Source organism: Ursus arctos, unplaced genomic scaffold, assembly GCF_023065955.2.
Source record: "Ursus arctos isolate Adak ecotype North America unplaced genomic scaffold, UrsArc2.0 scaffold_1, whole genome shotgun sequence".
Taxonomy (NCBI): Eukaryota; Metazoa; Chordata; class Mammalia; order Carnivora; family Ursidae; genus Ursus; species Ursus arctos.
The window spans coordinates 11,345,675-11,373,055 of record NW_026622763.1 but is presented as its reverse complement, the minus strand read 5'-3'; the positions used below and the strand labels follow the sequence as shown (position 1 = coordinate 11,373,055).

The 27,381-nt window shown below is 44.1% G+C and overlaps 1 protein-coding gene across 5 annotated transcripts in view; it reads left to right on the top strand.

Moving 5' to 3' along the window:
- RALB (RAS like proto-oncogene B) overlaps positions 1-17,214 on the top strand; it is a 44,928-nt gene extending 27,714 nt beyond the window's left edge. For 4 of the 5 annotated variants that reach the window (XM_026510159.4, XM_026510160.4, XM_044388280.3 and 1 more), the window contains exons 3-5: positions 5,921-6,129; positions 9,667-9,844; positions 15,636-17,214. In XM_026510159.4, the coding sequence (XP_026365944.1) occupies positions 5,921-6,129; positions 9,667-9,844; positions 15,636-15,755 (507 nt within the window). In that variant the 3' untranslated portion in view covers positions 15,756-17,214. Of the gene's footprint in view, positions 1-5,920; positions 6,130-9,666; positions 15,191-15,635 lie in introns of those variants that run through there. The other variant, XM_057317160.1, reaches the window with a different exon arrangement.
- The last annotated feature ends 10,167 nt before the right edge of the window (positions 17,215-27,381 follow it).

The following is a 27,381-nucleotide window of genomic DNA, read 5'->3' as shown; positions in this document are numbered from 1 at the left end:
GATGGCTTTGGAAGTCTTTGTTTCTGCTTAGTAACATGATTCGCTTATGAAAAATTCCTTATTTGTCTTCTGTGGAGTCTGGGAAGAAGGGAGGGTGAGGAGCAGAGTTAAGACGGAGACAGGATTTGAGGAGTAGATTGTTAATCGAGATGAGGAAGGGGATTTTTTTCCCCCTCCCAGGGAATCATTGACAACGTCTGGAGATAGTTTGGGGTGTCCCACCTAGAGGACAGGTGCTACTAGCACTTAGTTCGTAGAGGCCAGGGATGGTGCTAAGCCTCAGGAGCGATCCCACGACAAAGACTTATCCACTGCAGACGGTCTTGTCAATAGCCGGGCCGCTGATGCTATAGGAGACCAAGGAGGAGAGTCGGATCGGGATTTGCATTTTTATTATGTATGTTGGTGTGTGCGTATGGTAAGAGGGAGGGGGAAAGATGCACACGGAAGAGTTTTGTCCCTTTTTCTCAGTATCTTCAGAGAAACCAGGGAAAGCGGGGCTTGATCTTAGTCTATTTTTTCATGTGCTAACAGATTTGAGGACTGGAGAGCAGCAGTTGTTGAAGAAACGAGAACATAAAATCAGAGCAAGGAAATAAGTCAAGCAGAGAAAGACAATTATCATATGATTTCTCTCATCTATGGAACATAGGAACTAGGAAGATCGGTAGGGGAAGAAAGGGATAAAGAAAGGGGGGGTAATCAGAAGGGGGAATGAAACATGAGAGACTATGGACTCTGAGAAACAAACTGAGGGCTTCAGAGGGGAGGGGGTGGGGGAATGGGATAGACTGGTGATGGGTAGTAAGGAGGGCACGTATTGCATGGTGCACTGGGTGTTATACGCAACTAATGAATCATCGAACTTTACATCAGAAACCAGGGATGTACTGTACGGTGACTAACATAATATAATAAAAAAACATTTAAAAAATAATAAAAAAAAATCAGAGCAAGGAAAGCCTAGACATGAAGCAATGTATGTTTGGGGAAGTCTTTAATTGATTTTCTAAAACAGTGCTGTCTCATAGAACCTTCTGCTGCGGTGAAAATGTTCTGTATTTCTACTGTCCACACCTGTGGCTGCCGAGCTCCGTGACACGTGGCTAGTGGCTAGTGGATTGGACAGTAGAGTTCCAGAATCATCATTTTGGAGCTTAAAGAAACCTTGGCAGTGATTCCCGAGCTTAGCTGATCACACAATCTCCTGGCAGACCTTTGCAAAAAACACCTTCTGGATGAGGTTTCTAGAGATGAGGATGGGAATCTTTCTTTTTATGAAGCTCTCCTGGCCCTTCTGACGTATGGCCCAGTGTGGTGACTCCTGCCTGAGACAGCAGCTAGTCAAGCCTGGTTTCACAGAAGAGGAAACTGAGTCCTGTGCTCGGGGACGCCAGTTATCTAAAGTCTCATGGGCTACCCCCAGTCTTTGTTTTTGGTCCAGTGCTTTCCCCCAACTTAAAAAAAAATTAGCGTATATGGCGAAATTGCTATGAAAATTGGATTATGTGAAGAGCCATGGTCCCAGGAATGTTTATTTTTGGCTACGTCCTGACTTGGAGAAAAATTGGAGGGGGATCTTAACCTTTTTATCTTTGACCTTTTATCCTCTTTAGACCGTCAGCGGCTGGCTCAGTGGCTGGCCGAGGCAGCTTAGACGTGCTCAGTAAGAAAGGGTCTCCGTGAAGTTCGTCTTAGTTTTGTGTGTCTCGGGCATCTGAAACTGGAGCACATACAGGAGCCTGGATCGTCTTAACAGATACCCAGACTTTGGGGATATCCTGTTTCTAGTGGAAAAAAGGAAACATCAAGATTATAATCTGTGTTCTAATAACCTGCACACTTTTCACTGGCGCAGAGCTACGAAGTCGTATCAGGACACTCTCACTTCCTGTGTCCAGGGAGTCTGTGGGACTCTTGCTGGTTTTAACCTTGAAAGCTCAGAAATAAGCAATTGAGATGCTTTATGGTGGTATTCAGAGGTTTGCCCTGGGTGGTCATGGATTTTTGGGGTCATGGATTCGTCTCTTTGGAAAGGAGTTAAAAAGACACTGTGTGAAGCATAGGTCAATTGTCACATATTGTATATTTTAAGATAACAGTACAAATGTAAGAACCTAACACTAAAAATTTTTTGGTTTTTTGTTTTGAAATTTAAAATCATTTGAAGAACCGGTAGCTTTTAATTGGCAGCATGCAGCTCTTTTTTTTTTAAATTTATTTTAGAGAGAGGGTGCGTGCAAGTGGGGGGAGGGGCAGGGGGAGGGAGAGAGAGAGAGAGAGGGAAGCAGACTCCCTGCTAAGCACAGAGTCCCACGCACAGCTCATGCTCACGACCCCAAGATCATGACCTGAGCCAAAATCAAGAGTGGGATGCTTAACCGACTGAGCCACCCAGGCGCCCAGCATGAGGCTCTTTTTAAGGGTCTCTTCAAAGGGTCCATAAGTTCAAATTGATAATCTCAGTTCAATTTTTAAATTTTTAAAAATTTAAATTACAGTTTATTAAGATATAATTCACATACCATGATATTCACCCTTTTCAAGTGTGAATTTGAAAGTCAATTCAATGACTTTTTAATATATTCACACAGATGTGCAGCCATCACTGTCATATAATTTTAGAACAGTTTTCTCAAAAAAAGAGAAAAGAAAACACCCTACATATTAGCAGTCTTTCCTCATTACTGCCTTCCCTGCTTCTACTCCTGGTCCCTGACAGCCACTTTCTGTTTTTATGGATTTGCCTATCTAGACATTTCATATAAATTGAATCATATAATATATGGTCTTTATATCTGGCTTCTTTCACTTAGCATAATGTCTTGAAAGCTCGCCATGTTGTAACCTGTATCAGTACTCGTTCCTTTTTTTTTTTAAGATTCCTATTTATTTATTTGAGAGAGAGAGAGCATGCGCACATGTGTGCACTCAAGTGGGGGGAGGGACAAAGGGAGAGGATCGTAAGCAGGCTCCACACCCAGCATGGAGCCCAGTGTGGAGCTCAATCTCACAGCACTGAGATCATGACCTGAGCTGAAATCAAGGGTCGGATGCTTAACTGACTGAGTTACCCAGGCGCCCCCGGTACTTCGTTCCTTTTTATCACAGAATAATATTCTGTTGTCTGGATATGCTATGTTTTGTTTATCCATTCATCGATTGATGGACATGTGGATTGTTCCTACTTTTTGGCTATTTTGAATAATGTCGCCGTGAACATTTGTGTATAAATTTTTGTGTAGACCTATGTCTTAAATTCTCTTGTGTAAATATATTGAGGCATGAAACTTGCTGGGTCTCATGGTTAACTGTACGTATAACTTTTTGGGGACTGCAAAATTGTTTTCCATAGCAGGTGTAACAGTTTATAATCCTACAAGCAATGTATGAGGGTTTCAATTTCTCCATATCCTTGCCAACACTTGTCACTGTCTCTTTTTGGTAATACATCCTAGTAGATACGAAGTGGTATCTCATTGTGGTTCTGATTTGCATTTCCCTGATGACTAATGATGTTGGGCCTTGTTTGGTGTGCTTATTGGCCATTTGTATATCTTCTTTGGAGAAGTGTTTATTCAGGTCCTTTGTATATTTTTAAATTGGGTTATTTGTCTTTTTATTGTTGAGTTTGAGGAGTGTTTTAGGTATTCAGAGTACAAATCCTTCATTGGATATGTGATTTCATAAATATTTTCTCTCGTTTTTTGGGTTATTTATGGGTCATTTCACTTTCTTAATGGTATCCTTTGAAGCAGGAAAGTTTTAAATTTTGACGAAGTCCAGTTTATTTTTGCTTTTGTTGCTAGTGCTTTCGATGTCCTATCTAAGAATGCATTGCCAAATACAAGATCATAAAGATTTACACCTATGTTTTCTTCTTAGAGTTTATGGTTTTAGCCCTTACTTTTCAGTCTTGATCCATTTCGAGTTAATTTTTGTATGTGATGTGAAGTCGGGTCTAACTTCATTCTTTTGCATCTGGATATCTGCCTAAACCAGCACTAGTTCAATTTTAGTAGTACACCGCTGTCATTAATTTAGTTTTTTCCTAAATATCTATACTTCTGACATCATTAAGATAATTACTTATTTGATGTCTACCACAATATAAAGAAAATAGCTTTGAAATATTAATACCATTGTTATTCGATAATATAAGCACTGAGGGAAGTTCAGCATTTTTTGAAATTCTTTTGTCCTTAGTCCCTTTTAGTGGGACACATACCATCAAAATAGTCTGTGCTAAAGTCTGTTGAATTAGTTCTTTCTCTGTGTGGCTGTATTACCAATTTCATAATCATTTAGTGTCGTTTGCTTCAGTTCTGCTGTTTCACAGCTTTTAAATTTGTTTTATTTGTCCTTTCAGGATATCTTTTTGGCAAATATCTACATAAGTACATATGCATATACATACCTAGTAAGATTTTACACACACACACACACACACACACAGCCACTATACACACAGACACGTTTCTTATTCTGTATTCTCCCTACTTGTGTAAAAGGTAGACTTATAATCTGGAGATCTTTATGCATCTGTACATAGTTCTCTGTCTTTTTCATAGCTGCAGAGTATTCCATTGGTGGACACCTGTTGCTGGGCGTCTGGCTGGTATTAATCGTTTGCTGTCACACACAGTGCCACAGGGATCGCCTTGTATGTTGCCGTAGATTAGATTTCTAGAAGCGGGGTGGCTGGGACCCAGGAAGAGTGCTTCTCCAGTGCTCTTAGATCTTGCCGTATTCCTCCCCATAAAGACCGCGCTGTTCTCTCCTCCCACCAGCCATATACAAGAGGGCCTTTTCCCCAGAGTGTGTTGTCCGATGGTGGGGTTTTTACCGGTCTGGTAGGTGAAAAATGGCATCTCCGCGTGGTTAACAACTTCTCTATATTAAGTGAGGATGATTTGGTATGTTTAACATCATATGGATTTATTTTTCTGTGAATTGTTTATGTCTGTTGCCACTTTTCCCCGTTGGTTTGTTGATCTTTTTTTTCCTCCCTGTTTCTAGGAACTGTGTAAATATAGCTCTTTGTGATGTGAGTTCAAATACTTTTTTCCTGTTTGTCATTTGTCTTTTTTTATAGTGTGTTGTGCCATACGGAAGTTTTTAAAATTTTTTATGTAGTCTAATTTATCAATTTTTTCTTACATGGCTTCTGGATTTTGAGTCATAGTTAAAAAGGCCTTCCCTACTTCAAGGTAATAAAAGGATTTCACCCGTGTTTTCTTCTGGTGCTTGATGGGTTTATTTTTATATTTCATTATGTGTATATTTAATCCTCTTAGTCCCTCTTGCCAAATTACTTTTCAGATGAGTTTTATACTTCTGTTGATTACGTATAAGAGCTTCTGTTTCTCACCCTTGCCTGTGTTTATATTCTAATTTTATACTGAGAATAATATTGCCAAGTGTTCTTTCTGCCCTGTGCTTGGTCTCCTCATCTACAAAATGGAAATATCTGCTCTTTTATTTTTTTATTTTTTTAAATTTTTTGACAGAGAGAGACAGCGAGAGAGGGAACACAAGCAGGGGGCGAGGGAGAGGGAGAAGCAGACTCCCCACTGAGCAGGGAGTCCGATGTGGGGCTCGATCCTAGGACCCTGGGATCATGACCTGAGCCAAAGGCAGACGCTTAACGACTGAGCCACCCAGGCACCCCATATCTGCTCTTATTTAAAATCAAAATAAAAAAGTGGTAGAGCTGAGAGCAATAAAGAACAGAAGTGTTATATGAGGAGTTACTTTTATTTCATAGTGCTTTGTACATAGCGTGATAATGATGGGCACTCAGTAAGTACTCAGTTGATTGTAGGCAAAGTGCCCGTATATATTGAAATGTATTTTCTTGGGCATATTTTCTTTCCCTTAAAACTTTGTTCATTACCGATAATGCTGTTTATTTCCTCAGTTTGTAGAAGACTATGAACCTACCAAAGCTGACAGTTACAGAAAGAAAGTGGTTCTTGATGGAGAAGAAGTCCAGATAGATATCCTGGACACGGCTGGACAAGAGGACTACGCGGCCATTCGGGACAACTACTTCCGCAGCGGGGAAGGCTTCCTCCTCGTGTTTTCAATCACAGAACACGAGTCGTTTACAGCGACTGCCGAGTTCAGGTGTGTGTCAAGTGAAATAGCCTCCAGACTCCCGCAGGCTTTTTGCCTTTCTCACGGGTTCGGCTTGGCAGGACTTTGGGGCCGAGCACCGTAGCAGAGGGTTGAGCTCGTTATTAGGAAGAATTCTGCTAAAGAATTTTCTGCGGCTTTTTGAATCTTGGCACATTATAGTCCACCATTTGTTATGGTCTCTCTGGGTTTCCCTGTTTTTAAAATTTCTGAATATAAATTATCTGAAGAATCTGTTGTCCCTAGAGAGGACGAAGCCATTCCATATTCTCAAGAACCTGTAATTTTGTTTTCATATAAATCCTAAGGGACAGTGATTGATGAGCTCACTGTTTTTATCTTTTTTTAGAGATTTTATTTATGTATTGGAGAGAGAAGGCGAGTGAGACAGAGCGAGTGAGAGAGAGCACGAGCAGGGGGAGGGGCAGAGGGAAAGGGAGAGAGAAAATCTCAAGCAGACTCCCTGCTGAGCATGGAGCCTGATGGGGGGCTCCATTCCAGGGCCCTGAGATCATGACCTGAGCTGAAATCAAGAGTCAGATGCTTAACCAACTGAGCCGCCCAGGCACCCCAACTATTTTTATCTTTTTTATAATTTTGCTGGAAAAGTAATAATTTTGATCTATTTTGAGGTCGATGAAACATTGTCAGGAGAGTGAAAGACATGGGTCTGAGTGACCATTTACTGCTACTGTCAGGACCGTTAGCCTAGGTGAGTGGGAAGAGCCCAGCTTCAGAATCCGACAGATCTGCGTTTGAATCCTTGCCCCGCCCCTTAGCCGTTTTGTGACTCTGGGCAAGTTTACTCAGCACTGGAGATTCTGTTTCTCTGTCTGAAAATGCACTTGTCAGTTGATGAAATGAAGTGATGCTTCAGGCTGTAAATTTTTCAGGGCAGACACCATGGCCACCTGCACCGTGTGATGTCCCCAGGCCTTCTCACAGGGTGTGCGCGTGGTACTTACATAGTAGAATATTAACTGCTGTAATTCATTTTAAACGCAGTAGTTAAAGATACCTTAAGTTCATCTCGTTATAAAGAAATAGCAAGTGAGTGAGAGTGAATTCCTTAGAGGAATTTGAGTAGGAAGGGCGTCTTTCTCTTTACCCCTTACGCTTTTCCTTTCTCTTACACAATTGTATTTTTTTCATCTACTCTCCTTATAAACTTATCTGCCCAGATGACTTTTGATTTTAAGAACCAGATACAGAGTCTAACAGGGAACTAAAAAGGGGGGGCGGGAAACCAGTGTTGTTTTTTCATTCTTTAGCAAGTTCTGGTCAGAAATCGAGGGATCAACCAAAAATAAAAATGAGGAAACTAAATATCCCCCCAAGATTTGGGGGGAGGCATCAGTGAGCCAGGGAGGCCTCAAGAGGCGATCCCAGCTAAGCCAGCAGAGTGAGCGGAACGTAGACAAGGTAGCGGTCCGTTGCTGGCTGCCTAGCGCCAGGCCTGCAAAGGTGGAACGTCTGAATTCTCTGGTACTCTAGTGTGTGCGTGTTACGGTGATCAGTTAAATGACCGGGACTCTTATGAGTGGTCCTGTTAATTTTCAGACTTTCCCAACAGACCTAGAGTTTTCTCTATGTGGGAATAGCCCCGGTAGTCATAATTGTGTTTGCATAATCCTGTTTTTATCTGGCCTTGAGGATAAAACAGGACAGATATACACACTTCCTCATTTTCCTGCATGTCCTGTGCCTTTTTATTTCCCATCACCCCATGACTCACCAAGAAAGGAAATGGTGGGCCGTGGAGGAGTCCTGTCCAGAGAACAGACGTCCTGTCTCCCCGTGCCACCACACACACGCAGACAGCCTTCGTGTTCCCAGCGCTTTGGAGCAGTCTCCTCTCATCTTGGGAGATGGGTTTCGGTCATTATGTGAGAACAGGGATCCTTAGAAGAAAAAGGACAGAGGACTACCTAAAAGAGAAAGGAAGGGCAAGTTAGTTCGTCTGACTTGAACTCTGGACATTCAGATAAAAGTCACAGGGCTGTCCAGGCTTCTCACGGCACTGGAGACAGAAGAATGGAGGTAGAATATCTCTGAGCCCTTGTGGTTAAACTCATGTTATGCCTCTTAGCAGTTTTCAAACATAGCATCTCTGGATTTATGGGGAGGTCCCGACATAAAACATTTATATGCTCTATCTTCCTTGAAACTGTCCCTGGACAGTATTCAGTAAGCTAGAAAAATAGGTTTGTAATAAGAGACCAGACTTGCTACTCCCATTTTTGATTTAATATATGTATTAATGAGGTAATTTTACAAACCTCTGCATGACTAATGAGAGAGCTCTCAGTTTTTCTCGTTCACAGTTGCGTTGATCATTTAACTTCTAAATGTAGTATGTTCTTTGACTTCTGTTGAAATGTAGCCTATGGCAAAGCTACTTAAAGGCAATTTTTAAGCATCTACTTTTCTTCTTTTTCATTTTTCTTAAAATATTTGCTATCTGATACTTAAATTGATTCTAATGGAAAATTTTTAAAATATTTTTATTATTATGAAATGTTACCCTATATCATATACAAATCAATGCAGATCTCCACAAAATGCACTTTTGAAGGGGTCTCTTTGGAATATTTTAGAATGTGGAAGTAGAAATGTCTTTACTGGACCAAAATAACGAAAGTGGAATATTTAATTTTTGTAATAGTTTGTTTTGATTAATGATTTTAGATAGCTGATAGTTTTAATAGAGGTAAAATTTAATGTGGATTATTTCCTTTTTTTTTCTTTACTTTGTAGTAGAAAAATAATATGCATTAAAACATGATTACTCCTTAACATAACTGACCCCGCCCTGTTGGCTGTAACATTCAGTGTATCTAAGTGCAGACTGTTCGGGGAGCAAGTGCATACGCAGGTACAGATGTAAGTGAAACAGAAGTTTCGCAGAACCATACTTTATGTAATCCTGGAGGTTCCTTCTGATGTTTCTGTTCTATAATATTCTGTTTCATCGAGGAAAAAATTACTGGTTGTGACTCATGAAACTGATTTCATGATCTAATAGAGCACCGCCTTCCTTAGGAAAACACTGATTTCATAGCTGTTATTCTCACAAAGAAATCATACCATTGTTTTCAGGGGAATTATTAAGCATTTTTTGTATGAAGATACTTCTGTTAACTTGTTTTTATCCCGGAGCTTCCCAAGTTGTTCTTTTTGTTAAAAATTTTTGGTGCCTAAGCATAAGTTGGGGACCCTGTCGAAACGCAGAATCCTGGGCTCCTGTTTAGACATCACGTGTGTGGGACTCCTTTGGACCCAGAAATCGATGTTTGTGATGAGCACCCCACATCCTTCTGATACAGGCAAACTGAGAACCGGGCTTTAAGAACACTTGTTTCCTTTATGACAGGATCTAGGGAGTGTCCTTGGAACATTCCCTAAGTGTAACACGTTTTTCTGCGCCAGGACAGCCTTTCATTTTAGAAGTATCAGTGCAATTGAGTTCTTACTCTAGCTTTCTTAGCCGTGCTGTTTGGTTTTGTTTGTTTTGATGCTGCGCCTTAGGGAACAGATCCTCCGCGTTAAGGCCGAAGAAGATAAAATTCCATTGCTTGTCGTGGGAAACAAGTCCGACCTCGAGGAGCGAAGGCAGGTGCCCATCGAAGAGGCTAGGAGTAAAGCAGAGGAGTGGGGCGTGCAGTATGTGGAGACATCGGCTAAAACGCGGGCCAATGTGGACAAGGTAGGCGTGCGCTCTGCATGTTTCTTAGAAAAAGCAGAACGTAGATGTCTCGTCTGCTTGGTTTTGAGGGAACCGTTCATGGAAAGTAGGGGAGGACTGGTTTTTCCAGATGTCTCAGCCAGTATGGTGAGAAGCCCTGGGAGGGTTTGACCCTGGAGTTAATACAACCCAGAGGCCTCTCACTTTGTCATGAGCCTTTGTTGGGTATGCCTAATGTTGGCACGGCCCTTGGAAGTGTGGCAAGATGAGGCCCTGGCTTCGTGCAGACCGTGTGGGTAGGGCAGGCGTCGGTAGCTCCCCTGTGCTCTCGTGTCCAATGAGCAAGTTCTTCAGCGGGCTCTCAGGAGGCTCCCCAAAGACACACAGCATAACCGAATTTTGCTGTCATTGATTGGTTAGATTTGTTCTTCTCTTCTCTCCTTACCCATCCCCAGCGTGCTTTTTAATTCGGATCTCCGAAGCCAGCGAAAGGGTGACCTTGATAGTGATGAATGTCGACAGGTTTTGAAAATCCACCTACCAGTGATCGCTATTGTTGGGTTTTGGGGCTTGTTTTTTGTTTGGTTTGGTTTCTTGTTTTTAAGAATTAAGGCTCAGAGTGGCTGCCACCCAGTCCAAGCAGACAACCTGAGAGATGAGGCTTTTCCTTCTCCCGTCCCCTTGTTCGTTAGCTCTTGCTTCCTGATCCATGCTCTTGCGGCACGTGAACGCATTTCATTTGGGCCCAGCAGTGGCTACACCCGCTGTGTATTATGCGGCAGCAGCATCTGAGTCCCCCAAAGCTTCTCACGTTGCTCTTTCTTAGGGAGAAATAATTCTCCTTTCCTTCTTACCTGAAGAGGGACAGATGTGTAATCAAGCTTACTTTAACTTGAAGTGAGGCTAGAAGAACACTGGTATTTAGAATGTCACTTTATTTTTTTAAAAAATTATTATATACAATGTTATATTCATTCAGGTGAACCACGAGTTGCTTTAACAATTCTGTGTATTACTCGGGGCTCAGGACGATAAGTGTAGTCACCATCTGTCACCATACAGTGCTATTACAGTATTACTGACTATATTCCCTACGCTGTACTTTTTTTCATCACTGTGACTTATTTATTTCCCAGCTGACAGTTTGTTCCTCTTAATCCCCATCACCTAATTCACCCATCTTCCCATCCCCCTCCCCTTTGGCAACCACCAGTTTGTTCTCTGTATCTAAGAGTCTGCTTTTGTTTGTTTCTTTTGGTTTTTAGATTCCACATATAAGTGAAATCATATGGTATTTGTCTTTGTCTGTCTTATTTCACTTAGCATAGTACCCTCTAGGTCCATCCGTGTTGTTACAATGGCAAGATCCCATTCTTTTTTCATGGCTGAGTAACGATGTATGTGTATACATATCTTCCTAATCCATTCATCTGTTGATGGACACCTGTGTTGCTTCCATAATTTGGCTATTGTAAATCATGCTGCTATAAACATTGGGTGCATATATCTTTTTGAATTAGTGTTTTCATTTTCTTCGGATAAATACCCAGTAGTGCAATTACTGGATCATGCGGTAGTTCTATTTTTAATTTTTTGAGGGACCTCCATACTGTTTTCCACAGCGGCTGCACCATTTTACATTTCCACTCACAGTGCACGCACGTTCCCTTTTCTCCACATCCTCGCCAACACTTATTTTCTTGTCTTTTTGTTACCAGCCTGACAGGTGTGAGAGGTGATCTCTCATTGTGGTTTTCAGCTGCATTTCCTTGAGGCTGAGTGACGTGTCTTTTCATGTGCCTATTGACCGTCTCTACGTCTTCTTTGGAAAAATGTTTATTTGGGTCCTTTGTGCATTTTTAATGAGATTATTTGGTTTTTAGGTGTTGAGTTGTAAAAGTTCTTTATATACTTTGGACATTAACCCCTTATTGAATATATGGTTTACAGATATCTTCTCTCATTCAGTGGTTGTCTTTTTCTTCTGTTGATGGTTTCCTTCCCTGTGCGAAAGCTTTTTCTTTTGGTCTAGTCCCAACAGTTTACTTTTGCTTCTGTTTCCCTTGCCTGAGGAGACAGATCCATAAATATGTTGCTAAGGCTGATGTCCAAGAAATTACTGCCTATGTTTTCTTTTTTTCCTCAAGTTTTTATCTAAATTCCAGTATAGTTAACATACAGTGTAATATTAGTTTCAGGTGTACAATAGAGAGACTCAGCACTTCCATACATCACCTGGTGCTCGTGCCTATGTTCTTTCTTTTATGAATTTTGTGGTTTCAGGTCTCACGTTTAGGTCTTTAGTCTATTTCAAGTTGATTTTTGTGTTTGGTATAAGAAAGTGGTCCAGTTTCATTCTTTTGCATGTGGCTGTCCAATTTTCCCAACACCATTTATTGAAAAGACTGTTTTTTCCCCATTAGATATTCTTGCCTCCTTTGTCTTAGATTAATTGACCATATAAGCATGGGTTTATTTCTGTATCCTCTATCCTGTTCCATTGATCTATGTGTCTGTTTTTGAGCCAGGACCATATTTGGATTACTAAAGCTTTGGAAGTGTATCTTGAAATCTTCTTTCTCAAGATTGGTTTGGCTATTCAGAGTCTTTTGTGGTTCCATACAAATTTTATGATTATTCTAGTTCTGTGGAAAATACTATTGGTATTTCGATAGGGATTACACTTAGTCTGTAGTTTGCTTTCGGAAGTATGGACATTTTCATAATATTAATTCTTCTAGTCCGTGAGCATGAAATATTTCTCTGTATCATCTTCAATTTCTTTTATCAATGTCTTATAGTTTTCAGAGTATAGGTCTTTAACCTTGATAAAATTTATTCTCAGGTCTTTTATTCTCTTGGTGTAAATTGTAAATGGAATTGTTTTCTTAATTCTTTCTGCTACTTCAATTTTGATGTATAGAAACATAACAGATTTCTGTGTATTAATTTTGTGTCTTGTAACTTTAGTGAATTTATTTATCCATTCTAATAGTTTTTTGTGTGTGTGTGGTATCTTTAGGGTTTTCTATATATAGTATCATGTCATCTGCAAATAGTGACAGTTTTACTTCTTCTTTTTAAATTAGTATGCCTTTTATTTCTTTTTCTTGTCTGATTGCTGTGGCTAGGATTTCCAGTACTATTTTGAATAGAAGTTGTGAGAGTGGACATTCTTGTTCCTCATCATAAAGGAAAAGCTCTCAGTTTTTCACCATTGAGTATGATGTTAGCTGTGGGTTTTTCAGATATGGCATTTATTATGTTGAGGTACGTTCCTTCTAAATCCACTGTGTTGGGAGTTTTTATCCTGAACAGATGTTGTATTTTGTCACATGCTTTTTCTGGGTCTTTTGAGATGATCATGTGGTTTTTATCCTTTCTCTTTTTATTTTATTTTATTTTATTTTTTTGAAGATTTTATTTATTTATTTGACAGAGAGAGAGACAGCCAGTGAGAGAGGGAACACAAGCAGGGGGAGTGGGAGAGGAAGAAGCAGGCTCACAGCGGAGGAGCCTGATGTGGGGCTCGATCCCACAACACCGGGATCACGCCCTGAGCCGAAGGCAGATGCTTAACGACTGCGCCACCCAGGCGCCCCTATCCTTTCTCTTTTTAATGTGATGTATCACAGTGACTGATTTGCAAATATTGAACCACTCTTACATCTCTGGAATAAACCCCACTTGATTGTGGTGAATGATCCTTTTAATGTGTTGTTGAATTCCGTTTGCTGATATTTTGCTGAAGACTTTTACACCTATGTTTATGCAGTTTTCTTTTTAAGATTTGTTTATTTGAGAGAGAGCATGGGGAGGGACAGAGGGAGAGAGAGAGAATCTTAAGCAGACTCCCCACTGAGCACAGAGCCAGATGGGCCCCAATTCCGGCTCTGTGTGACGGCCCTGAGTTCATGGCTTGAGCCTAAAACAAGAGTCAGACGCTTACCTGACCGAGCCATCCAGGTGCTCCTGTAGTTTTCTATTTTTGTGGTGTCTTTGTCTTGTTTTGGTATTAGGGTGATGTTGGCCTCATAGAATGAATTTGTAGGTTTTCCTTTTCTTTTTTTGGGAATAGTTTGAGAAGAATAAGTATTAACTCTTCTTTAATGTCTGATGCAATTCACCTGTGAAGCCATCTGGTCCTTGACTTTCGTTTGTTGGGAGTGTTTTGATTACCAATTCATTTTTGCCACTAGTAATCAGTCTGTTCAAAGCTGCTGCTTCTTCTTGATTCTGTTTTGGAATATTGTATGTTTCTAGGAGTTGATACTCATTTCTTCCAGGTTGTCCAATTTGTTGGCATATTGTTTTCTAATACTCTTTTATGATTCTTTGTATTTCTATGGCGTCAGTCGTTATTTCCCCTCAGGAAGGGTTCACTTTAGAAGCCCTTGGGCGGCATCTACAATCTAAATCTGTCTGCGATGTGACGTACGTTCACTTGTTAGCTGTATTTTCTTCCTATTATTTCTCAGCTCTTATGTCGATTCCTGTGCTGTTCCAAATCTCTTTCTTTCTATCACATTGTTTTCTAGATGTAGGAACACCCAGGAAATCCAGACATGTATTTGATTTAAAAAAAAATGAGGCCGGCTCTCTCGGTGCGGAAGCATGCATATGTCGTGCTTTTGACGGTGTGGTGGCGGTTGGGGCTGTCGCAGGGCACCTTGCATCTCCGCTTCCTCCACTGGAGCAGCTTGACCTGCCAAACAGGACCCAGCAGAAACTTATGACTGGCAGCATTGTGTTCACTTGTAAACAATTTACACGAAGGGACGGGCCGTCGTCGATAAGATCAGCCCATGAACAACTTCGTCATCATTTTAGATTGGACACATTCCATTCCCCTCCTGCCTTTGCTGTTAGAACAGAAAGAAAAAGCTGTAACTTCTGAAGCTGTTCCCCGCTGCTCTTGTGGGTGGGGTGCTTAGTTCACTTTGGGGGAAGAGGCCCTTTTCCGGGCCCCGGAGCTGGTGGTAGATGCACAGGGAGTCCCCCAGTCAGAAAGCTCGGTCTTACTTTTCACCAAGAAGAAGATAAGTCTATGAAAATAAAAGGAGCTTCTAGTTTTGTGCGGACATCCAAAGATTAAAGCCTACACTCAGTCTCTACGCTGAGTCTCCGTCGCTCCGTCTGAGAAATCTGAACTGCGTCTTTGTGGGAGGCATGTTTTGTCTGCTTGGGTAGGTATCATCGCACTTTGGCGCGATTGCTGGTATCAGAGGGCAAAACCCAAACTATTGTGACGAACGATAATGTGTATCTGAATAACACACTGGCATTCAAAGGACCTGCCTTATATCAGTTCTTGATAAAGTTCCTCTCAGCGAACATCACAAGGAACAAACAGCGGCTGTTCCTCAGAATGAGGGCAGGGGCCCGGGTGGGGGGTGGGGGGGTGGGACAGCACTTCTCTCCTCCCCAGTGCCCCCAGTTTCCTGGGGCAGGAGCCTGATTCTGTTTATGCTCTGTCCCCCTTCTCCCCACCCCACCCCACCATGTTCCAAGTCCGCTAGTTTTGCTGGGGAAGCTGTCAGGCATAATGAGGTCCCTGCCTTTATAAGGTCATGATAAGGATTACATGGTCGTGTCTAAGAAAGTACCCAGTAGCAGGCACTCCTGTTCTCAGCCTTGCCTGGTGGCTGGAAATGCTAGAAAGTCTGGTGCAAATTTTGGCGCAGGGTTTATAAAAATGAGGCTGCTTTATGCTTTAAAATGTAACTACGTAGCCTGCTTAGTGCAATTGCTTCGTGAAATCATTAAATGCTTTTTCCTCCCTCTTCTTTTCACTCCTTCCTCCCCACCCCAGGTGTTCTTTGACCTAATGAGAGAAATCAGAGCCAAAAAGATGTCTGAGAATAAAGACAAGAACGGCAAGAAAAGCAGCAAGAACAAGAAAAGTTTTAAAGAAAGATGTTGCTTACTGTGAAAGCCAAGATGGTGGATGAAGTCAGTGGCCGCTAAGGACCCAGGGCGGGCTCATTAAGAGAAGAGTGTAGTCGACTTCTTGGTGTGTTCCCTGCTCTCCCCACCCTCATTCACGCATACTTCTTTAGATGGGGAAAATGTTTGTGAATCAGTGGCCGGCAGAAGAAATAAGCCCTTGTCCACGCATTGGAACGGCTACTTTGTCAGGAGGTTTTGGAGTTTTCCTTCTTCCTCCCCTTTTCCCTCCCCAAAGCTGAATCACATATGTAGCGTATAGGCAAGAGATAAGTGTTAATTAAAAGGAAATGTGCTGTCACAGCATCTTATTGCCCTCCCTAGTTTTATAACATCACCATCTTTCGTTTTGAAATAAAAATGTCTTCTTAGGTTTGGGGGAGGGGGTAGGATAAGACTCTCCCTAACTCTTATCAGCTTAACAGAAGTACTTTAAAAAATCCATCAAGCTCTAATAAAAATTCAGAGATTTTTTGGGATAAGTTTCGTGGCAATACCCTGTGGATCTGAAGCACAGCGAAAAAATAAAAATAAATATGAATCAGGCCAAATAGGTCAGTAACAAGCTCCTAAACCCTTCACACGTATGAGAAATGAAAGTTGAATTCTTCATATTTTAATATTAACCAATTACAGCCTGTGTTGGCTATTTCTCTCCTGTCGCATCCTGATTCTTGTGTCGAAGCTTCTGTTTAGCAGATTAAGTGAAGTCTCAAGAGTAGAATACTTTATAAGTGACACACTTTTCTAATCAGTTCAAGAATATATCTTTGGATACGTCCTCTCCTCATTGCCAGACATGGTTAGGTCCCTCCTCCTCTGCTGGTATCTGTCCTTCTGGTCAACCTCTCTGCATGCACAGGTTAAGAGAGCCTCTTCTTTTATTTCTTTTCAGTATAATGAGTTCTTCTGAAGAATGCGATGAGTTGACATTGTATTCTCAAGTCATGAAGCCAGAGCCTGTGCCAGACGTTCTGCTACCTCTCCTAGAACTGCTCTGTAATTCTAAATTTAAAATTAGGAGAAGTAGGAAAGGATAAGATAAGCCATTACCCTTTACCTCTGAGAATTGGCTGCTACCTCTAGTATAATTTTCTTCTGAGACAGCCGTAGAGTTGGTTAGAAAAAGGCTTTTATTGATGAGATATTGTTAAGCTTTCTTGTATCAATATTCTCAATTTAACACCCAGAAAAGTTTTCCTCAGGAAAGGCGTACTGTGATTTAAACCCAGCATTCAGCACATTTTCCCCCATTTTTCGAAAGTGACATTTCACATACAGGTGCCAAAAGTGAATTGGGGTGGGGAGAGTGGGAACCTTTCAAATTTATAGTTACTGCAGAAATTGTGGAAATTATGATCTGACTGGAAAGCAATCTTGTATCACCTCCTAAAGAATCATGGTCTTTTTTAATAAAAAAAAAAAAAAAGCAGACAAGTACACTATTTCAAGGTTTCAGCCTTTTTATTTTCTCCTCTTGTACATGTAAAACGGAAGTATCAGAGAAACTGACAGTAACTCATTAATGATCTTGTTAGATGTTCTGTGATATCAGACAAACTTTATTTCAATTAATCCTTTGAACTGGGCTGTGGGAAATATAATTGAAGCATAAACAGTAATTTTAATTTCATCTTTTCTTTGGGAGAGAGGTCTACTCTTTCTTCATAAAGTTTAAAAGCCTGAAGCTAATCACACTCTCGAAGTTTCTGAAACAACCTTTTCTTTTCATTATAGTTTGCTACCTGTTTGGTATCCATCGCGGTCAATGGTAGGTCGATCTGGAAGATGTACGAATATATTAAAGATGGTACGAATGATGTCACGCTATGGAAACTCTTCTGGGTGTGTGCTATTAGTGTATCTCTAAAATTACATGTAACTGGATAGCAATCAGAAATGCACCTTCCTAACAAAAGAATTTATACAGATGAGGTTCTTTTACAGAGAAAAAGAAGGACACCATGTTATTTATAAATTTGAAACACGGTTACTTGCTAAAAGATGATCTGTTGTGTCCAAGAGCCTACCATTATGTTCCTAAAGTATTCATTCTAGAAATATTTCAGCACCTATTTGGTTTCAGGCTTGGTTCTAGGTGCTGGGATGTGGTATTGAAGATAGGCAAGAGCTTTGTTCTCCCGGAGCTTATGCTCCAGTGATGTAGGAGACAAAGAAATGAAAATAATCAGGGGAAGTGTCTGGATGAAAATAAAACTGGGTAATACGATAGGAAGTGTTTCTGGGCAGGATTTCGACTGCGTGGTCAACAGGCTTCTCCGGGCAATGACATTTAAATTGAGAGCGTGCGCCCTGAAGGAGCTGCTTGGGTGGGTGCAGGGAACTTCCTGGGCTAGGGAACAGCTGGTCCAAAGGCCCGACGGTGTTGAGGAGAAGACCCCAAAGGTCATATGGCTGGAGTAGAATGAGGGAGGGGCCGAGCAGAAGAAGATGTAGCAGTTTATGGTTTCATAACATAACGTAGGGGGAAAATACCTAGACATATAATTTGCTACAAGTATCCTGTTTCAGCAAATCCAAGACACCATTAATTCTAAGATGTCACCATAGTTTATTATACCACTAAGAAAAAAACCTGCCAATTAAGTGAACCCATCCTGACTCCAGTGACATAAAAGTGTGGGAAAAATTATACATGTTTTAGATGAGGGGAATTACAATATATAAACTTAAATACAGAATTCACCTCTGTTGGTTTAGAAGCTTACAATACAATAGAAGCTGAACAGCGGTAAGTATGGACAGTGGGGGAAATATACATAGGTACCGTTAACGTTATCGTAGTAAACTTGATTTGGATATTTTTATTTTAAAATTCATTAAAATTAATCAAAATTGTAACCACATGTGCTTTAAAATTCTAATGAATTCTAGAGAAGTGTTTGTAATGGAAGCTCTTGAGTCCCACTCTTCCTGTGCCAGCCCTGTTCCCCAAAAGTCAGATTCAACCATTTCTATTCCCAGGTCATTCAGTAGATACTCCTGAGTTTCTCAACAGTGTTCTTCAAGCCGGATTTCGCGATTTTCACCTCAGCCATTCCCCGTGACGACTTGCTGTGCTAGATAAGGGTGTAGCCCCTTTGTGTCCCTTACCCCTACCCCATTTTTGACAGTAATAGGATTCTTTTAGCTTCTCTCTTGGTGACAGTTACACCTTTCAAAACTAAATTAAAACGTCTTGTTTGTTCTTCACGCAACTTCTTGACAGCGTCTCTTGGCACCGCACTCTGGAATGTGAGGATATTAACGCTCCCGCCCCTTATCTCTTGACCCCCCCCTCCTTCTCTGTGACACCTTTTGCTTTTATATTATCAAGGTCAATGACATGAACATTCTGTTCTGTGACCGTAACTCAAGCTTTCGCTTTATTCGTAGATTAATTTTAAAAGTTGAATACCAGTCAACAACAGTTTGATTTTGGTGACTTACGTAAACACAACTCATTGCTGGCCAAGCACCCTGTGGTGACTGCCTCTCCTTCAGGCTCCACAGTCTGGCCGCCACACGGAGGAGAGCGGCCTCGTGTCCAGTCACGTGGTCGCCCCCATCCATTGCCTGGGTCGCTCCACATTTTCGCTTGCTTCGCCTTTGGACGGTTTCCTCTGCAGTGTTGTCCTCCCCACCCCGCCTGCCCCCCCCCCCCATTTTTCCTGAAGTTTGATTGCTTTTTCCTGGTGGAGAGGATAATGATATCTTCTCTCTCCCCAATGCCATTTTCTTTTGTCGCTTGGGAGATGCTTCCATTCTTCTTTGGAAGGCCTTCCATCTTTGGAAGATCCATCCAGCGCATCGCCCGATCTCATGTGGACTCATGACTTTCTAGGCCTTCTACGTAACTGCCGCACGGAGGTTGATTTTCATGGACACTCGGGTCAATTCCAGGTTCCCGAGTCTCCCGTCGCTTCCTTTACTGATTTTTAACCTCATTTTGCAGGAGTACGTTTTCAGAAAGGGTGCATTAGAGGTAAGCTTTCCGAATCTCTCACCGCTCATGAAAGTGTGTTACCTTTGCCCTTTATTTAATTGCTAGTTTGACTTGGCATGGAATTCTAAGTTCAAGATAATTTGCCCTTGGAACTGGGAGGCTTTGCTCCATTGTCTTCGAGCACCTGTGGTTGCTGTTAAAAACCGGTCTTATTCCTCTTGTCATCCCTTTGTAATGGGTGCTCTGCTCCCCCCTCCTCCTCTGGAATCGTAGAGGGGCCTCTCTTGATCTGCAGTATCCAAGCGGTGCCGTGACGGATCTGAACGTGGGTCTTTCGTGTTCACCCTGCCCGGCACTCCGCAGCATCTTCCAGCGAACACTCACCTCTCTTCGGCTCCAGACTTGCATTTCTGAAAGGTCTTCGAATAATATTTCTCTTCTCTGTTCTGTGCTTTCTTTCCAGAACTCCCGCTGTCTGCTTTTGGACCACCTAGACGCCTATCTGCACCATCTCTCCCTGGATGTTCCAGGTTTATTTTCTCCCAGAGCCGCCCTCCTCCCTGCCTGTCTCCCTCCCTCCCTCTCCCTCTCCTTTCACCACCAGTGATTTGCCAAACACTGTCGGAGGTTCTCAAGATTCAACAGTGACCAAACACGAAATCCTTTGCCCTCCTGAAGCTTACACTAGTGCAAACAGCTTTGCTTTTCTAACTCATTGTGTGTGTGTGTGTGTGTGTGTGTGTGTGTGTGTGTGTGTGTGTGAACACAGGCTTTCTTTGTCTCTAATTGTTCCTTTTTCATAGCAACAGTTCTTGGCCTCATGGAGGCAACAGCATGACTTTTTTTTTTTAAAGGTTTTCTTCCTTCCTCCCTCCCTCCCTTTTTCTTTCTTTCTTTCTTTCTTTCTTTCTTTCTTTCTTTCTTTCTTTCTTTCTTTCTTTCTTTCTTTCTTTCTTTCTCCTCTCTCTCTCTCTCTCTCTCCTTCCTGCCTGCCTGCCTTCTGAGGAAGGGGAGAGAGAGAGAGGGAGAGGGAGAGAGGGAGGCTTAAGCAGGCTCCACACTGGGCAGGGCCTGATCTCACAACCCCGAGATCACGACCTGGTCTAAACCCAGAGACAGATTCTCAGCCGACTGAGCCACCCAGGCACCCCTATAACATGACTTTCTGAGGATGTTAGGTCTTCGGAAAGTTCTATTCCCAGAGTTACCTTCATTTAACTTTTATCCAGTTTTTCTCTCTATTCTGTTCTTTATTTTCTTGAAGCTGCAGTTTTCCTCCAGCATCTGGTGACCTGGTCGTCCAGCCCTGACGAGGGACTACAGAGACGGGCCAGGCGCTCCGGATACCTGAGTGAGGCTTGTGAAGCAGCAGGCTTGACTTTGGGGTGAATGCGGAAAACCAGTCACGGTGCTGCAGACCCCTAACATCTACACCAGGGAAGCGCACTCTGGCGGGGGAGGGGGGCAGCTGCCAGGCTGGCCTCCGTGGTTCTCCCCAGGCACTCTCTTTCTGTAGAGAACAGAGCCCTAGTGATAGGCGGTGTTGCCTTCGGGAGCGGGGTGGGCTGTTTGCCAGCACACCTCTGACTGACTGCTGTTCCCGGCCATGCTCCCTATGCCTGCTGCTCGGTCTGCAAATTCGGGGCTCCGGTTGGGCAGTCAACCTCTCCTCTCCACGGCCCCTTCTTTCCTCCTTTTCCGTCTGTCAATGCCCTTCTGGAGTGCAGCTTTCATAACTCGGTCAAACTGCGTCAATTAGTGGTCCTCTCTCCTCTTAGCCGTTGGAGTCTTTCTGGACTAGGACTTGAAGGCAGGTGTCAGGACACAGGAGGGACTGGCATTTGAGCTCACTCTCCCATTTTGACCTGTGTTCATTTTCACAGGTACTTACTATTTCCTTTTCTTGGTAGATCAGTATTGCACAAGGGGTAGCGTGACACCATTGATCTGAGCTTCTGCGGGGTCTCCTCTCCAGCTCGGGGGCCTGTGGCAATCCCCGTTCTACAGGGGTGCGGACTTCAGCATTTGGGGTCAGACCTGGGTCTGGCCGGTTGTCTTCTGCCATCCGCTTTATTTTGTTTTATTTTTATCTTGTATTTATTTACTTTTTTGCTATCCACTTTAAAGTGAGGGAATCGTGGATTTTCCCTAAGCCTGTATCCCTTCGTATGTTTTGACTTTTATCTTTTGGCTGTGAACAGATAAAACTGCTAGAGGAAGTAGTGATGTCTTGTTTGTCCTATCTTTTTAAAAATGTGGTTGACTTTGTTCTCCTCTGTTAATCTGGTCAAGAAATTGGAGTGAACGTACCTGGGCTATTAGGGATCCTGTAGGTTTGTCGTTATCAGGCTTAGGTGTAACTGTTTGCCAATTTGTAATCAGGCTGCTGCTGTCTGAGTCGCTGGCAATGCTGCTTTTAAAAATGCATATTGCTGGTAACAACTACCCACCTTCTTTTTTTAGGAGTTACTACAGAAATTTCGTTTTTTGAGGATTTTGGAAAGAATGTAAACATTTTTTTTAAAGATTTTATTTATTTGAGAGACAGAGAGAGCTCGAGCAGGGGGAGGGGCAGAGGGAGAAGCAGGCTCCCCGCTGAGCAGGGACCGGGACACAGGGCTGGATCCCAGGACCCCGGGATCATGACCTGAGCCGAACGAAGGCAGACACTTACCCGACTGAGCCACCCAGTCGCCCAAGAATGTAAAAATTTTAAAACTAATTTGGGCCCTTGGGTTTCCGGCGAATCTTCTCTCTGAAGAAAGAAAGAAACTTCTGTGATACCACGCACCCTCCTCCTGTCTTTGTCTAATTTAAATGCTAGAGCGCGTTCCGATGTAGTGTAGCCAACTATTCATTTCTACTCCCTTGGGTGCCGCCCAGCAACATCCGTGGTACCGGTAGTAGTGTCCGAAGCACCGCTAGAGGATTCGCACATGCGTTCATTGGGTAGAATGGTGGTGTCTTTGGTGGTTGTCTGCGGACCCCTGCGGCATGGCCAAGCCGAGGAGAAGCCCCCACCCAGGCGGCGAAGCATCTGCGTGGTTAGGCCGGAGCAGGACTGAAGCCCCAGCTGCCACGAGGGCGGACTTGCTTTTGTTCAGCGTCCGGTCTCTCCCTCTCCCCCTGGAACATCTTCTCCGGGCGCATCCACGGAGGGCCAGGCGTCTGAACGACTTGGGAGCTCCAAAATCCTTAGGAAAGTGGGCTCTGTCAACTTTATATTTTAAAACAAGCTTAGTGGGGCGCCTGGGGGGCTCAGTCGGGTAAGCGGCTGCCTTGGGCTCAGGTCATGATCCCAGGGTCCCGGGCTCGAGCCCTAGGGGCAGCTTCCTGCTCAGCGGGGAGCCTGCTTCGCCCTCTGCCCCTCCCCCTGCTGGTACTCACGTGCTCTCAGATGAATAAATAAAATCTTAAAAAAGAAATAACACAAGCTCAATTATTTTGAGTAGTTAAACCGAATGCATCTCTGTGAGTGAACCACAGCGATCAAAAGGGTAAACTGATTAACTTCTTCACCAAATAATCCCCACGTGTTTTCAGTAGTTACCCCCAGAAAAGCCTCCCTAAAATCTGATTTACCCAGTGAAAACAAATGTATGGTAGGGTTATTTTAAACCTGTGGTTACGTATGTAAATGACGACTGGGACTTACATTCCTGAGTCACAGGCTGGCTTTAGCGAGCAGGCGAGCAGGCGAAGGCAGGGTGCCTCGGCCTCGAAGCTTCCTCACCGGCACAGCTGAGACCCCAGCTGCGGCCAGGTTCTCAGCTCGGGGCGGGGGGGGGGGGCGGTTACAGGGGTCCTGCAGCGGTGGGCGGCCAGCTGAGCCTGTGCAGTGCTGGGGACGGTGTCCTGGTCGTGGACACTCTGGGGTGGCGCTTCCCGAAGGGCTCTGATAACTGGCAGCACCTCCCGAAAGCGATCGGCCACCTCTCGACTCCTGCTGTGCAGTGCCCTTTACTGGGGAGAAATCGCGTTTGGTGTGTGGATAGTTTTGTTTTGTTTTCTGCAGAGAGGCTTGAATCGTGTAGGTGTAGGAAAATATTACCCATTTTTTCCCCTTTTCGTCTTTAATGGTAAAACCTATTATTTACCACATGCCCAGGAGAGGGAGCCTCGTGTTCCAGGAACGCGAACCAATGCCAATTTGTCATCTCCATTTCTGCTGGGCTGTCTGCGGCAGTCACCAGTGACTTCCTATCAAAAATAGGTATTTCCGATTTCCTGCAAATCAGAGGTCTCTTTCAGTTTTTGCTCATGCTTTCCTGTCTTTGGTTTCTCCTGGTTCTCCCTGCGCCTCAGACTGTTCTGGGTCTCATTCCTTTCCTGCCTTCACTCTTGTCCATTCTTTTTCTTTTTCTTTTTCTTTTTCTTTTTCTTTTTAAAATTCAGGTTTATTGAAGAATACTATATGACAATCAATTACCCTTCCAAAGTCCAGCTCTGATCATCTCTTCACCCCGAATGTTCTGAGGCTGCAGGCTAAGGCCCGGACCCAGCACGCCGGCTGCCTTCAGCCTCCCCCTGTCGTCCGCCATCCTTCCCCCCTCCACGCCTCCCACCTGCGCACTAGTCCCAGAATATGCCAAGGGATCCACTTCTTGGTGGCTTTCCTGGACGTTCCTTATCAGCCCCTCACACGGGTACTTGCTGCTTCTCTCTGTGCTCTTTGGAAGGCACAGCAAGCCCCGGGAGCACACAGACCGAGGGCTCTTCAACTCAGTCTCTGGGCCTCCCACCGTTTCTGCCCATTGTACTATCTGAAGTGTTGGCTAAACTGAGTTAAATAGCACAGATATAGTCATGTCGTCTTGATGAAGCACTTAATTAAAGTTTCTTTGTCAAGCGGTGGCTCTCTTAAGGACCATTACCAAGAGGCAAGGTGAGGTAAGGGCTAGAGCCGTTGCCCTAGCACGTCGGGCAAGGATTATGTCTGCAGCCCCAGGTCTGAAGTCCGCCCGCACCGTCTGATCTTCCTGCCACGTTGGAAGTAGATATTCGTGACTGCCCCGATGCCCCCCACCGCAGCTTCTGGGTTGAGCGAGCCTTCCCGTCCTTTTCTGGCCTGTTCTTCTTAGCAATGTTTGCTGGCCCTTCCTCCTCCCCAGGGGCCTCCAAAGAGTTGAAGTTTTCAATTGTTTAACTCTCCCCGGCTCCTTCCTTCCCATTTCTTTCCCCTGACTGCACCTGCTTTGGGGTAACCCGTCATTGGTGGTCTGGTCTGGTGGTCACTGTGGTCTTCCCACTCAGGTCTCTCCCCGCTTCCATCCACAGTGTGCACCCCGCTTTAGCAGCTGGCCTATATCACCCCCAGACTCTGCCCCTGCCCCACAGAAGTGCGAATGATTTGGCAGCATTCGAGGCGATAACGGGACTGCCTCAACTAAGTGTGCAACCGGAGTCGGCATGGCGGTGCCCCACGGCTCCGGAAGTAGGCAGCTGGCCTACAGCACCCCCGCCCCCCCCGGAAGCACAGACCTCTTGGAGGGATCCCGGAGCTGCTCCTGTCAAAGCCCCAGGGGCCTTCTGCCTCCTCGCTCGCTGACACCCTCTCACCCTTCATCCTTGCAGTGTGGCTCTCATGCGTCACGCTTAGTGTGAGGGACACTGCCTCTGGCCCCAGAGCCAGACAGGCCTCCATCGTAAGGTTGGCTCTGCCCCATGTCAGCTTTGTGACTGGGGCACACCCATAAAACAGAGAGGCTGCAGTGGCCTCGGCAGGGGACTGTGAAGGTCAGTGCTTTGCAAAGTGCCTTCCCCCATCACGCTATGCCTTTTATCACACAGCCCATCCTGCCTGGAATCTTCTCTGTCCTCACCGCTCATCAAGTTCTAGCCACCGCCCTGGAAAGGGGCTCCTCCCTCCGAGGGGACGCTGTCCCACACGGGGTGCGGCAGCCCTGACTCCTTCACGGCCTCCCACCTTCTCACCTCAGAAGGCCTCTCATGTCCCCCTGCTCTGGCTGGCTGCTGTCTCTCTTTCCTCAGCAGCCTGTCGGATCCTCCTTGCCACCTGCCTTCACCGTCTGTGCTCCTCTTTCCCACCGACCACTGTCTCGGGCAGGGCTAGGGTCTCCCCCTGCTTCCCTGTGGCACCCCGCTCAGCGCCTCCCATGGAGCAGCCCCGTGGGGCCTTTGTCTTTGGGAGGGGACACCAATGCCACTGCTCCTTTCATGGGAGCTTGACGAAAATTGTGACAGAGAGCCATGGCTTCCATCACTTGGCTGCTTTGTATAAAGAATTTTCTAGAAATTTTTCCATCTTATGGGATGAAGAAACTTAAATATCAAAGAGGTAAGTGACTGGAAAGCAGTTTTAAACACTGACATTTCCTTCAGCTTCTTTCTTGAGCATTACGTGTGTAACGTGTGTGGCTGACGTAAGAGTAACAAGCGGAGGGCTTGCACTAAAGGGTGTGCAAAGGGGGCGTGCTGAGGACGTGAGACTCACAGAGCGAGGAAGGCTGACACTTATGAGGGTTCTTCCTGGAGCACAGCAGGCTTTATTGCTTTGCGCACGGTCGGTGTCTAGCTGATGCCAAGGGAGGGATGGTTTGCTCTGCAGGGACCCCGAGCGCCTCCCTTGAGGTTTTAAGTGTGGCGGGTGCAGGGTTTAGTCTCGGGCTGAGCATGCAGCGGGCAGCTCGGTCAGGGTAGCCCACGTGTGTGAGCACCTGAACGTGACTGTCTGGGGCTTGGGGAAGAGAATATTTCAGCCCATTTCAGAGGCCCGGGGTTTATAAGCACACAGTTCAGCAAATACGGGAAGAAGACGGACTTCACGTGTTACTGTTACCCCACGAGGGTGCTATGAACTTTGTTTCTGAGCTCAATCAGGGAGAAAATTCTGGTGGAATTTCTGTTTCACAAAAGAAACTGAGGTTTGTTTGGTTTTTCCCCCCTACTCTGTCTGTCCATCAGAAAAAGGAGTGCCAGCCTCCTGCCACCGAAGCAAAGATAATCCAATCAGAAAGTGAGCATAAGAAGACCCGTTTGCTCAATGCTGAACTTCCACCGTAACAAATGGCCATGGGGAAGACGGCACAATGGAGGAAGTTGAAAATGTGTCTCTAGAGAGGGGATATGCTTGTTTACGCAGACCCGCTGGACGGTTCTGGTAGAACTGGAGCCCTGGTTTGAATAGATATTTCTTTCAAATTCTCTTATTGCAAAATAATAGTGATTCTGGGGGAGGACATTTATTTTTTAAGATAAGAGTCATTTAAAAACATGTCTTTTAAGAAATATACACTGTGATATACCCGCTGTCTGTACACCTTGTTTGGAATGTTCATCAGAGCCCCTTAAGGCATTTTTAATTTTTTATTTTTATTTCTTTTAAAGATTTTATTTATTTACTTGAGAGAGCGTGAGAGAAAGAGAGAGAGCACAAGCAGGAGGCAGAGGCAGAGGGAGAGGGAGAAGCAGGCTCCCCATGGAGCAGGGAGCCCGACGAGGGGCTCCATCCCATGACCCTGGGATCAGACTCTTAACTGACTGAGCCCCTTAAAGCATTTTTTTAAATTGAAAATTTCATAGACTTTAACACATAGATGAAATGTGTTCTAGTCACTGCTACCTTAGGTGTGTGTTTTAACAATAATAAAGAGGTTTATTTAATACTCACTATGCCGTGCTGCGGCTGTTTATTCTGTCGTGATCG